Source organism: Euwallacea fornicatus, chromosome 3 (genome assembly GCF_040115645.1).
Source record: "Euwallacea fornicatus isolate EFF26 chromosome 3, ASM4011564v1, whole genome shotgun sequence".
In the NCBI taxonomy this organism is placed as follows: Eukaryota; Metazoa; Arthropoda; class Insecta; order Coleoptera; family Curculionidae; genus Euwallacea; species Euwallacea fornicatus.
This window is the reverse complement of record NC_089543.1, coordinates 4,318,596-4,332,691: the sequence shown is the minus strand read 5'-3', so window position 1 is coordinate 4,332,691 and position 14,096 is coordinate 4,318,596. Positions and strand designations below refer to the sequence as shown.

General features: G+C 37.1%; 1 protein-coding gene and 1 long non-coding RNA gene across 5 annotated transcripts in view; one reads left to right on the top strand and one right to left on the bottom strand.

Annotated features, from left to right (window-relative positions):
• LOC136350332 (uncharacterized) overlaps positions 1-14,096 on the top strand; it is a 98,583-nt gene that overhangs the window by 13,474 nt on the left and 71,013 nt on the right. The gene's annotated exons all lie outside the window — the stretch shown is intronic.
• The window catches only part of LOC136350322 (neurotrimin-like), an 85,883-nt gene that overhangs the window by 35,872 nt on the left and 35,915 nt on the right, over positions 1-14,096 (bottom strand). For all 4 annotated transcript variants that reach the window (XM_066301879.1, XM_066301883.1, XM_066301880.1 and 1 more), the window contains exon 2: positions 5,427-5,492. In XM_066301879.1, coding sequence (XP_066157976.1) covers positions 5,427-5,492 — 66 coding nt within the window. The remainder of the gene's footprint in view (positions 1-5,426; positions 5,493-14,096) is intronic.

The following is a 14,096-nucleotide window of genomic DNA, read 5'->3' as shown; positions in this document are numbered from 1 at the left end:
TGTAGTGGTCCGAGCTTATTATGGCTAGTCGACCGCTTTGGGCCGATCCAACGCGCATGCTTTTTATTATCTATACCTGTTAGAGTATATACTAGCGGTCAACAGTAGATAGACACCAGGAATTTTTCAATTAAATCACGGATGGGTTAATTGATCTGTTTTCAATGCATGTAAATATGTTATTTGTCGCAAAACATGTTATAATAAATAATAAACAAAAGTTCATAAAGTCACTTTATTATCAGTAAAAAATAAATCTTTAGAATTCATCTGATGAAAAGCAGATAAATGTGGCAAAAACAATTGAATTTGCTTTAAATTTTTAACCTATCGGGAAAATATTAGTACAACTTGCATTTCGTTTATAGTCTGCAACATGCCTCGTGGTGTAAAATTGTCCACTGATTTAAAAGAACGAATTGTTAAAGCTTTTAATGAGGGTGAGCGGCAAATGTAAATTTCTCGCAGGTTCGACGTTAAAAAGGGCATTATTTGGGCTGTAATAAAAAGATATCAAAGAACTGGATCAATTAAACCGAAACTAAAAACTGAACGACCGAGGAAGCTAAACAAAAGAGATGTGCGGAAGATAAAGCCTATTAGTTCGAAAAATCCATTCAGGCCTTTTGAGAAAATTCGATTTTGTCTGGAAGTTTTCGGAGTTTCTGTGTCTTCAAGGACTTTAAGACGAAGATTAGTCGAAGAGAAATTATTTGCACGTAAGCCAGCATAAAAAAAAACACTTCGCAGTAAGAAAAATCGGAAGACTCGAATGAAATTTGCTAGACAACATACTCATTGTGTCAAACAGGATTAGGAACGAGTTTACTGCAGTGACGGCTCCAAGTTCAAATTGTTTAATTCCGATGACATTCAATACGTTAGACGTCCCAATGGACAACGACTAAACCCTAAATACACCAGATCCACGGTTAAGCATGAAGGAGGATCGGTAATGATATAGGGATGTTTCAGCGGCCTTGGTATTGGTCCACTACATAAAATAAATGGAATCATGAACAGATTTCTGCACAGGGATGTACTTCAGAATGTTATGTTACCTCATGTTGAAGACAATTTACCCTGAAGATTCCATTTTCAACACGATAACGACCCCGAATATTCCTCAAAGTTAGTTAAACGATTTCTCGAAGAAGGAAAAGTGCCGATTTTGAAGTGGCCTTCCCAGTCGCCCGATCTGAGTCTCATAGAAAACCTGTGGGAAATTGTTGATTGGGGATTGAGAGATAAAAATTATTCGAAGTGTGATGGACTGTTTACTGAAATACAAGAAAAGTGGCAAAATATTGATCCAGTAATATTAAACAAATCGATTGAATCAACGCTGCGTGGATGTCAGACAGTTATTGATCATAATGGGTATTTTACCAAATGTTAGTACTTTGGGAAAGGTCCCAATTGATTTTTGAAAGAATTCGAAGAAAATTGTTGTGTTTTTATTTTGATTTTTAAATTTTCACACCATTTTGGACCAGGTGAATTCCAAAGATTTATTTTCTTATTGGCAATAAAGTAACTTTATCAACATTTGTTTATTTTGCTTAAAACGTGTTTTGTGACTAAATGACATTCATGCTCAGGAAAAGAGATCAATAAACATATGCATGATTCAATTGAAAAATTCCGTTTATCTGCTTTTGGCCATTACTGTATATTGTGTTTCAAGATCTGCCAAGTAACATTTTTCTGAAGTAATTTATGTCAGCCTGCTGTCGGCCAAAATCTGCTCAGAGAGCGGCAATAGACAAGCATTGTTTATTAATCTCCGAAAATATTCAGACGAAAGAAAATATGATTATTGAATGCCCTACATATTACTTAAAAATACGGAAAACTGTCGTATCCGAGATAAATAACGGCAGTAACGTGAATCCGTTCCGAAGTTCGTCTGAATGGTTAAACAAGTCGATCATTTTACGTATTGCTGCCCTACGAAAGGACCCTTGTCATCCCATTATCTCGTAAAGTTTGACAACGGAAATATTTTTGCAGTCGTTTGTCATTTATGAGATTTGTTATGATTTAGACGTTCTTAAATGCATTGAGCTTGGAAAAGGGCGTTTTTAATATCGGGCTTTATGAAATGTGAAATAAGTGCCTAAGCAACGCGAGCGTTTACAAATTTTTATTTATTATAGATTTATACTTTTCTACAGGCAGATTAGTCACAAATGTATTTTCGTGCCCCAAATGAATTGAAAATAGGAAAATAACAATCATTCATAAATAATAATGTGCGATTCAACTGTATTCGCTGGTTTAGTAGCCGGCGGTGAAAAGTAGGTTAATAACATTGGTTAACAAATTCAATTTAAATCTGTAAATATTCCTTCTCATTCAAATAAATTTCGTTGAAAAGAGCCATAAAATAAAACTAAACGGGTTCAATAGAGAGAAAAATTTCCCATATCCGAAGTCGTTGTCAGAATGTTTTCTATAAAAATGCTTTCCGTATGGGTCAGCATTGTGTATTCAGCCGGTATTGTACGTTATACCGTTTTCAGTTCACAGTCCGGTACTTTTCCCTTAATCTGATTGGCCCCTTTTTATTATCCGTTTTATAGAAAGACCTCTGTACGAACGCTGTAAGAGCTTTTATTAGGTAATATCCTCTAAATCACAATTTGATGTCCGAAAACCTGGACAGGTTTTTGATAACCTTAACATATTCAGCATGCACATGCATGCGAGGTTTAGCTTTAATAAGGACTATTGGAATATGCCGTATGTCAACGCAGCAATCCGATTGCCTCAACTTTAGCCATTTGTCAAAATTTGCCAGTCTTGTCCAAATTTAGCCATGATTAATAGTTGATATTTCAGTAAATGATGATCTTAAACTCCCTGCTTAAGGTTCAACTCTGATTCGTAGCGATATTGTCACTTGACTAAAATCCCGAATTACTTGAACACTGGTCGCTTTATGTTAAGTTGTGAAGTGTGCAATGCGGCTCGTAAACTACTGCTAAGAAGCTGTTTAATAAGTTTCCTTTCTCGTGGTAAATTAGAGTTAATTTTCAAGGGGTTATATTATTCACCCTAATGAGATTTCAGCTATTTTGGAGGTTACAGAAGGTTTTCAAATGAAAAATCCTTAGAGATTCACCCGAACAAAAAAGGGAAAACAACAAAAGCAACTTAATATAAAAGTTTTCACCAACCTCTTAACTCTAAATACAGGAAATTCGATCCACATCATAATTTCGCACTCGCTCCACAAGTTTCCGCAATCTTTAATGCTCTCGATTCACCTAGCTTATAACTTTCTCCTTTATAAGGCGCTGAGACAAAACTTGAGGTTGAGAAAACTTTATTTTGATGTAGAATTACTTTATTAGTTTAGTCAGCTAATCAAAACAGAACTTAATGGCTTCGGGGGAAATATCATTATATTTTTGTGTGTGATGATAGCAAAGTTTGTTTCGGGGATATTTTTCTTAAGATCGACTCTCCTTTCATTAGTATCTTGAAATCCAGAGAAATAAAAAAATAACACTGTGGGCGTTGTTTGATTTGAAACGTTTGAACATATCGCAAAATTACATGCAATAATTTTTGTGGATATTAATGTTTTGATCCGGGGAACTGTGACGATCATTCTTCGTAGCTCATCAATATCGGCGGGCACAGATTTATAAATGAAGTAGTTCATAGTTCTCTACGAATGATAATCCAATAGGGAAAAATCTGGTGGACGTGCCGGCCAACGAATGCCTCCATTGCTTGAAATGTCTCTACCGGGAAATATTCCAGACACATAATCAGCCACTCTCTCTCCTAACGATATGTGGCCGAATACCTTTTTGTTGGAACCAAAGGTGATTCAAGCGGTTGTGGCAGGTCTTTAGAGTATGGGCCTTAAAAAGTGTAAATGTCCATCTGCGATCAAATCGGCCTTGCAAATGTATGGGCTAATGATCTTATGGCCAAATAAACCGACCCATACATTTAACTCGAAATATCTTTGTGGTCGACGGTCTTGGCATTCGTGAGGATTTTTAGCGGACCAGATATGTTCATTATGAGGATTGAACATACCTGAACTGGTAAACTAAAATTTAATAAAACATAATCACATAACACAACACTAATAATACAAAACAGAGTAATATTTATTGCAGTGATTCAAAAGCCTTTAATTAAAATTCCGTTAGCCTATTTGAAATAATCAGTAATCATATTTGTTTGCATTTTTTCATTTTATTTTCAAATATATTTGCTTCGCACTCAATTAAAGCACGTGAAAGAGCTTTTTTACAAACCGTAAAAGTACCTGTCAAGTTCGGAAATGCCGTCGATACTTTCCTAACATGCTCAGGATCTAGTAATTTCTTATGCGCTTCTGAAATACCGGAAACTGTAGTAACTCATTACCCTTCTTACGTCTCAACTTCTATTTGCTCACTTAATATCCAGTTTAAGCATAAAGGCTGCAATCAGGTGAGATTATAAACACAGAACACAACCGTAAACCACAAAGTTTGCCTGAATTTCAAAAACAGCACGTGCAGCAGCGGTACCAAATAACAGATGTGGAATAGTTTGTGCACTATTAAGAGGTAATTTGACACATATTTCAATATTTTGGGAAAAAGGGAGGTGTCCGTGTTCGTTTTATGGAGGGCTCGGTATTTAGAGATGCCAGAAGTTGACAGGTGTCCGTATATAGAGGTTTTATGATCCTGTCGGATCTTTAGCAAGCATTGCGATTGACAAACAATGATATTTATCATTTACTCTATTAATCATTATCATACAAAAAAATAGTTTTAATTAAAAAAAACAGTGGCTTATCATGTATTTCATTGAAAATGTGCAAAGTAATATTTTCGGGACATCACTAGTGAAATTAAAAACATAGTTCTCCTCTTAAAAGAGGTGTCTACACTAATTTTACATTCTCCGATTTTCATCAAAATACTTAATGCCGGAACGGGCTTATTAGGAAAAAGCCACGTTCATGCGAAGTTTTTTTCTTGACGTCATCCGCAGTTTAACCCCCTCAATTTGTGAGATACTATTATGAATCACCCCGTATATGAACCTAGTTTGATAAAATAAAAATTATTAGGATTATCGAGAATTCAATTCAAGTTTTCTGCAAGCAATAAAACTTTTACTACCCATTTCATGGAAAAAAGAAAAATTCTAATGAAATAAAAACTTTTGTTTTCCAAGATCATGCACATTCCCATTTGTCACTTTATAGAAACGGCTCCTTTTACCGTACTATTATCCGAAGGTCCTATCTCGTAAAGAGAATCTAAAGGGTTCATTGTCCTTTTAAGATAAAATACATAAACAGTGCCGTATCCGAGAGAGGTTAAATTAACTCGGCCGTTATAGGGTAGAACAATCCAATATCGGTTATTGTTATTATTGCCTCAGCTACACTTAGGACTTACCCTGATTAAAATCGGCACCGTTGAGAACAGATATTCCGTTGGATTCAATGTTCCTAACACGACGCCCTGGAATAGAAAATTTTCGATTATAATCGGGAACATATTGGTATGGCACGCAGCATTAAGTCGAATAAATACCTATAAGTACCATCTTTGATAATAGTATGCGAAACATGTTTGGTGTTTTTAGTATTTACGATATAATCACATTTTCATTATAACTTTGAATTTTCCCCTACACAATCCATCCAACCAATTACTATATGAACACCCTCACACATGACAAGAATAACTGAAAGCCTGGAACAAATTCAGACAGAATGGGAAGACAATCGTCGCAACTGGACCATTCTGGACCCTCTTTGCCTTGCAAGACAAACAAGGCAATCCCGCTTCCTTTTCCCTTCAACCACTCTATTGGAGCATTTCCAAATGAAATTTTTTCTTTTCTTTTCTTTGCGTTTTATGAATGGTTATTTATGTACAGATGTAAGTGTTTTTGTCACAAGAACAGTAAGACCAAATGATCGATAACATTTTTCTCTGGGAATAACGGCTTTCTATATTAGGTGTATTTAAAATTTAGATTAACTTGTTAAAATTTATTTCTTTTACCTCATCTTTAAATATCATTCATCTGGACTGCTAAACACAAATACGAGCTCAAAATATCGTGTACGAAACGGAAATGTTGCACAAAGTGTTATGAGTCGTCGTTCGGACAGAAAGTCGCCCTTTTTCAAAATAAACTGAAAAAACGAACAATTATACATTAACACAGACTAAATAGCGCTTAATGTTATTTTAGAAACTTGAAGTAAACCTTTACAGTGCTCCGATTTGGAAACAAGACGGTGTCGCTAATATTATGAATAAATTATAAGATCCCTCCGCTAGGTTTTATACTTTAAGGAACAAAGGGCGGAAATTTGTATTCAAAGGTTGATGATGTAGCTTTATTAAGCAGATACGCCATAAGCGGCAAATTTAGAATACTGTAGGGTCTATTAATGGCCATTTTTGCTGTCTCACGTAAATTTGAATTTAAATAAAGGACCATCCAATATAAACGTTACCTTGTTAACCAAATATTTTGATCCCTTTGGCTATTATAGAGTCAAGCAGCTATTTAATTTTATAGTTTAGATATAGCTTTAACCTAAGGCCTTTCACTGTTTTACAATGAAAAATGGATTATTTAAGCAGTGCCCTAAAGCACATATTGCACATACGCTTTACGAATAGAATTATAAAGTGCGACCTTTCTGGTAAAACTCGGATTATCGCTAGTAGAGCTAAGAGCCCTTATTTGAGCGCAGACTAAATGTAAACGGACATGAACTTCTTGGCGCACTTTTTTATTTTTCTCTAATTTATTAGGTAAACACCGATGGCTAGTACAGCGCTGCTGCAGGCGGAAATAAATCAGTTTAGAAACGAAAAAGCCAGGAGCCCTTGTGCCGTATATTTGACGGTCTTCTCTAAGATTTCAACAATGAGATTTTATTTGGCGACGTTTTATTTCTTCGGGTTAAAAGGAAATAAAAATAGCAGCTTAGTCTTATCTCTGTGTGAAAATGTGTAATTTCGGAGCGTTCGTTCTCGACAATAACCGCATTTCGAAAGAGAACACATTGGCTGAAAGCCATAAACCAAAGCAATAGACTTAAAGGGAGTTTCATTTTATTCAGTATTTAAAACTTTCCCAAGTCGAATGCGCGCAATATTTAATATGGAGAATTTCGTACGCGCACATAAGTGTCCCATAAAAAAAAAATTAGTCAAATATCGAAAACATCACCCAATTTTCATCTTTGGGTCGCATCAGAAGTGCCAGAACCACTTCACGGCTTCAGTCTATTTCTCCGCCTGCAGAGCATCTTCAGCAGTCCATAAAAGCAGCGAGACGGACTTATAGCCGGTGTTCCATTACCAAGAGGTTTATTGCTCCACAGCTTCATATAGTTAGACTGATTTATAAATCGTGCTCCACTATCCGCAGACTTGACAGCCCACTACTAGGAGATTTTCCGTGCTTCACTCAACCACAAATCTAGCACACGCTCATCGTTCCGCAACAAGGAATGTTAGAGCTACTTCACATAACCAGCAAACATCGGAGATATCCCTCGCTTCACCTGACAAACTATTATCCGACGAATCTGGCAAATTAATAGATCTCGTACAATCGCCAAATTTGAGGCAACATGTAGGGCCAACTCTGGCAACGAAAAGTCCAAACTCTACTGCATTAACGGAGAAGCGAATAAATAGGGTTAAGATATCGCAAGTTGAGATCGCAGAATCCCGTTATTTGGGTGCACAACAACGAGACTCAGCAAGAGATCTAGAAGAAATTCTCTTACCATCCTATTAGACCGGCGGGAAATATCCAGGCATCCCTGGAAATACGTGAAAATTTAAGAGGAGATATTTGGGCATGTTGGCCACTGTTACAACTGGGCAAGTCATCAAGCGGAGCGGATTTGGAAGCATCGTTGTCCTCATTTTGACCTCAGTAATGAGACAGTAGAAGGTCAAGATGAGGCGATGACCAAATTTTATGCTTCCCCACCATAAATTCAGGAGAGATCATTTATCTCTATTCCATTTATGTTCATTGCAGCAAAAATAATCCGATTACAGTCAATCATCACTATCAATAAAGTTAGTAAAATTCAGTGTTGTTTATACTCAGTTAATGGAGTTAGACAGTTAGACAATAGAGATCTCACTCTATAGCGCCTGCAGGACGTCAAATACGTCCATCAGCTCAAAACTTTGAGCTCTACCACCACACTACGTTTGAGCGTTGTTGCCCTTAACAATCTTGTTGTTCTCATAGTAGTAGTATGCTAAGCGGGATTTTAGGGCAACTGGCGCATAATCCGAATAAGCGCTTTACTGGCATTCCGTTCACATACTAGGAAAGTAATTTCCTCGAATTAGAATAAATGGAATAACGTAACGAGAATCGAACCTTCCAAACTCAATTTTCCGTCCTTTAATGGACGTAGTACATTTACCTCTTCCATAGTTACCCTATAAATCACATAGATAAACATCTATTCGGGGCATCTGGTTAGGAAATCGATTGAGCCAATTAACCAAATAAAAGTGAGAAATAATTTCCCAATATTAGTTACCCACTAAACCACATTGGCCAGTGTGATTTGAACCAACTATGCAACACCTTTCGCTGCAGCATTTATACCGAGTACATGAATTATTGTGAATAAAGCACAGGAAAATGTCGGGGATGTTCCGAAATTATAAGCTCATCGTATCATGGAAGCTTTGGTGCGGGCAGTTTCGGTTGGTTATTTTAAAGGGCTGTTAATGGGAACACTTTTGCACTACTTCTCGAAAGGTGATTTTGAAAAGTGTTGCAATAAATATAGGCGCTCTATCGCAGTCGATTTTAATGTCGGCGAAGATTATAAAATATCTTGCTCGTTTATATTACCTGATAATAAAATTTTCAAAGAGATAGGTAATTTTTCGTCTACACTCTTAAGGCAACTTTATCAGAACAGCCATCGATTATATAAAAATATGTGGCCAAAGTTGTAAAAAAGTGCTCCATTTTTCTTTTGTAATCTTTAGCTAAAGCTTTCAAGGAACATTGGAAAATGGCCAAAGCTACTTAGTTGAACGGTTCGTATCGTATACTACGATGATTTAGCTTTTTACCAGCGTCTCCATTCATTAAAATTTTGCTGAAGATTTAGCGTCATAGCACGGCAAATTTATTTTAATTAACCCCATTTCTCTGGGATATAAGTCAAACAATAATAAATGCTCTATCTGGATCATGATTTAACCTGGCGGAGGTGCGGACAAAATGTGATATTGTGAGTGCGGCGCGCTAGGTCCGGAATATTAATAAAAATTCAAGTAGTTTTTCCCAGTGGCAAGTGTCTATTCTCTTACAATAAAACTACAAATAGAACACATATTGACCCTACATAGCTTCTAAAACGCATTAAGTGCCATAATGATGTCTCGCCAGGCAAATAACAACGTTACAACAATAGAGTCCTGAATTACTCACAACGCAGGCAATATTCCATAATATTCGACTGTAACAACCAAACGTATTAAATAAGTGAAAACTTGTCGAATAAATACCCGTTTAGACCATAAAAGTCAGGAAAAGAAATACTTGTGTTTAAATTTATGGCCTATGGCAAGCCCCAACTGATTTTGGCAGAGCCTGATTCAAAACTGGCTCAATATTTGATCGAGTGCTTCAGCAAATTGTGTAGAGCAACATTTTAATTAAGGCGCTACAGGATATTATTAGAGAAAACTTTAGTTGTTTTGCGTAAGACGTGCTCCGGGGTGCGTTACACCCCCCTACACCTCCGCCAGGTTAAAGAGATGCAATTTCCAGACACCTACAAAAAATGCATGTTCTAATTTTATGAATTTACAGTTGTTATTTGCTCATCCAGATAAAATTAAAATATTAACAAAATACCTTCTTGAAACACGTTAAAACCATTAATCATCATTACCTGGGGAACATTGTTAATGCACGTTTTAATGAAATCATCGTATTTCACTACCGAAAACAAACTATTACAAAAATATTCACGAAGATTGCTTTCATTTTTATGTGTCAGACCTTAATTGAGTAATAAATAAACCTGACACCGTACCAAATCGACTGCAGTGACAAGTGTAATTTACAACTGCAATGACAAGTGTAATTTAAATTGTTTGGATATTCGCATTTTTTAGGCAGTCACGTCACGATTACAACAATTGGGTAGTGATATCATGCTCCTCACTAAAAATTTTGTTTACATAGCTCATGTCAAATAAATCGTCCAGGTATCACTAATCATCACAGGTACTCATACTTTGTATGATACACTGCACAGTTGTAATTAACTTCCGAAATTTCTGTCGAAACGCCATACTACTATAAATATTTTATCGCTTGAATAATTTAGCGTTTCATTATCCTGCTACATTATGAATTATTATTTTCTTCATAATAACAGACGATGCTCGTATCGCAGCACAAGAACTGAGAAGGTTATCGTGTCAACTTGTAAAGTAATTCCGAGATAATACTAGAGCATTAATGATGAAAATAAATTGATAGTCTATAAAATTAACACAAAGCTCTAGATTATTTGAATCTATTGTATTAGCTCATTATGATAGTATGTTAATTAGGTAATTAAATTCGACGTGAAATATAATAATCCGTTGTATAACTGAACATATTGTACTCTGGGTCTGTGCGTATACATTTTTTGCGGTTTATGTATAAATAAAATTTGGTTGCAACATCGACAACGATAGCAAAACAAAACGATATTGTGAGTTACTACTATCGGATGCTTCATATCATGTATTTCTTGTTGATTTGAATTTAAAACACGTAATTCATACAATTTTAAAATCACCATTGCTGTTGCTCTGAGTTACACGACTACACAGTGTTCTAAATGTTTGACTCAACTATTGCGACCATATTTTAGGAGGGTTTTTAATTCAGCATATGTATGTATGTGTCAGTATTACCCACAATTAAGTAGAATATTTTCCCGATCAAAACTGTTATACTAAATCATGTTCAATAAAAAGCCTGTTTTTTCATGGGCGGTCTATAAATCAAACTGATAAATTTTCATTTACAACATCTGTGTGCAAAATCGATTGGTCCAATTAACTAAATAAAACTGAGGAATAAATTTAGAAGTTAGTTATCTGCGGAACGAGCTGTCAGAATTAAATTCAAAATGAATATGCAACAGTTCCCTGCAACATTTTAGCAACCCCATGAATCGCACGAATGGAGCAGGATATAATTTTGGGATATTCATTTATAGCGTTATCTTACAATACCCCTAACGCGCTGCTGTATATGAAATTACATGGCACCAACAACAATGCCGCACCAGGCCGACCAGCCTACAATAATGCGGAGCGTCAAAGATCTATCCGCACCTCCAGGTGGTGACCCCTGGATGCCTCCTCCCTTAACTCCCCGTGATCAACCCAGGAGAAGGGAGAGAGAAGTAACAGACGCGGAAGGCAGAAAGAACGAGCTGGTGCACCATCAGAGACCAGTCCTTGGTGCAAACGCGACAGGAAAGGAATTGAACGTCAAGGCGAAGGGATCAAATACCCGAAGATGGCCACATATAAATGGGTGTCACAATACAAAGAAAAGCACCTCAGGAAAAACTCAAGCACCTAGAAACAATTTCCTTTGCCGAAGGAAAAAGTAAATATATCCGTCGGATGTGCACATCAGGATTGGTAACAACACCAGATGGGCATAGCAAGGGGATTGGCAGTAAGAAGAGTAGCGTTGTCCTGCAACTTGAAAGGGCATAAATCGAGCGTGAGGAGGCGCGAAGCCATCACGGAGTCACTCTCGATTACACGAAGGGCGAAAAGAAGTACGACAGGACCGAAATGATCCAAAGAGACAGCAGATGTTCTAAAAACACAACAGATGAGGAGAACGCGTATAATCAACTAAGCAGAAGACGAGTGGAATAGATAGTAGCTATTCGCCGTCCTATCCCACCCTGACAATATATCCCTTCGGGACAGTTCTGGATTCGGCAAAGGTTCTTTCATCCCGAAGTTTTTAGTGGGTAAGCGCTTCTGTCAATCCCACAGTACCCGACCGCGATAAAAACCGGGTCGGGTGTCGTTTGATAATTTTCCTAGAGACAAAGAAAAAAGTCTTGCAAAAACGTCATTTTTAATTGAACCACGATAATTAAAATTTTTTTGTCTTCGACCCAGACCCCGATGGTGGCACCGTCTAGATCCCGTATGAGAAATAATAACTGGCGAATTAATTTACCAATATAACCGCTATTTAACAATTTATAACTTAATCTTGAAATTAGCATACTGACGAGTTTTATTCCGGTCAATTCTGCAATCCTCAAACCCAAGTTTTGATATTTAAAGTTTAATTCGCACTCAGTCTCCATTAGCTGTATCCGTTCAAATCTCCGGTTTTCATCCAAGCAGTAATTTGAATCCTAGCCAAATGTTGGCTGAACTTTGAGACCTTTGATTCTCTACCCTCTTGCACAAGAAATTAACAGACAATTGTAATCGGAAACTGGGGACTCTAATAAACTAAACTAGGTGTCAATTCGGAGGCTTTAGTAGCTGAATTCTGATGAGATTTTATTCGATTATTACTAATTGCGTCCCATTTTAAACCCTGATTAAATTAGGCGGCCAGGCACAAGCAAGGTTTGATAGGGAAATTTAATGGACATTGGTTAATTAAATTCACAAAGAAAGTTTCAGTACAATTAAGGATTTAATACACCGCGAACATTGAAAGGATTTAAGTATTTCCCTTTCAATATACAATTCCCCAAGGGCTCGACGTAAATTCCAACGAAAGAAATTCGGAAATAATTAGTTTCCAAATTCAGCTTTCCCGAGAATTCCTACGGTGTTATTTGAAGTAAAACGCTGTATAAACAAACATCCCATGATTCTCATTTTCAATACGATTTGCTTGGGTGATTTAATCAACGCGAACCTTTGGATTCGGCAGGGTAACCGTTTTATATTCAAAACCGGCGTTCCTCATCACATTTATCGGACCGGCCGTTGATTTTGTCAGCAAACACAAAAATTGCTGCATGCTACCCTCCCTTATCGTCGACCTATCGCCACCCCGTATTCAGACGTTCGATCCCGAGAAATTTTTCTTCCTAAAAACCGCCATTCGCGAAAGGGCGTAAAAAGGAATTTTTGCAAATTAACTTCCCTACCAATTTACGCTAGAATCAAGCAGCTCACATCGCATCAACTAGACATATAGGAGCTCGTCGAGTGCTAAATTAATGAGGGTTTAATTAACTAATAGGTGTCAGAATGGTTGATCACCCCTGGGCATTTCATAACGCAAATTAGATATTACGACCCAGCAGCAGTGCTTTATCGCAGCTTTGCTAAAATTCTCCGTTTTTGTTTTTAAGACCCCTATAGTGCCTCGAATACAATCATCAGTAAGGCAAGACGACATTTCGGCAGGAAAATTACGCCCTCGCAGTAAAGGACGTAAGTAATACACTTGCTCTAAACCCCCTATTCGAAAAACGTCAGCAAGAACGATTTTTAACATTGTTATCAGTTCTATCATGTCTGCAAAAACACACGAAACCCCTTAGCGGTTTTAAAATAAAGACGAAAATTGAGGTGAAGATCATTTCAGTTGAAGGGAAATACTGGAGATCGTGAAGATAAGGGAAATCAGATAAAGGTACCTTGACGATAATATCTCCGTATGTGGGTTCTTCACACTGTTAGTCATCTACCGGGGCACGCGCAAGGTCGACTTCGTGAGATTTTTTTTACATTTCCTTCTGGAAAAATGGTGACAAATGCCATGTACCCTTTCTCGTTCAGCAAAACGCCCGATCTTCCTTCAGGCACTCATATATTCGTATTATGTTGAAGAAGAGCGCACTTCACCATCTGCTCAATCATCGATCCCAGCGATAGAAACGACACGCATCTAATACTCCCGACGATCAATTTAGGTCCGTGGAGCACGGCTCCCAAGCTCAATTCGGATAAACGACCTGCTTCGTCGTTACTTGGGATCCACCACGTGTCGCCGAACCCAAAGAAGATGAATCTCCCTGCTTTCTCTAAAGAGTT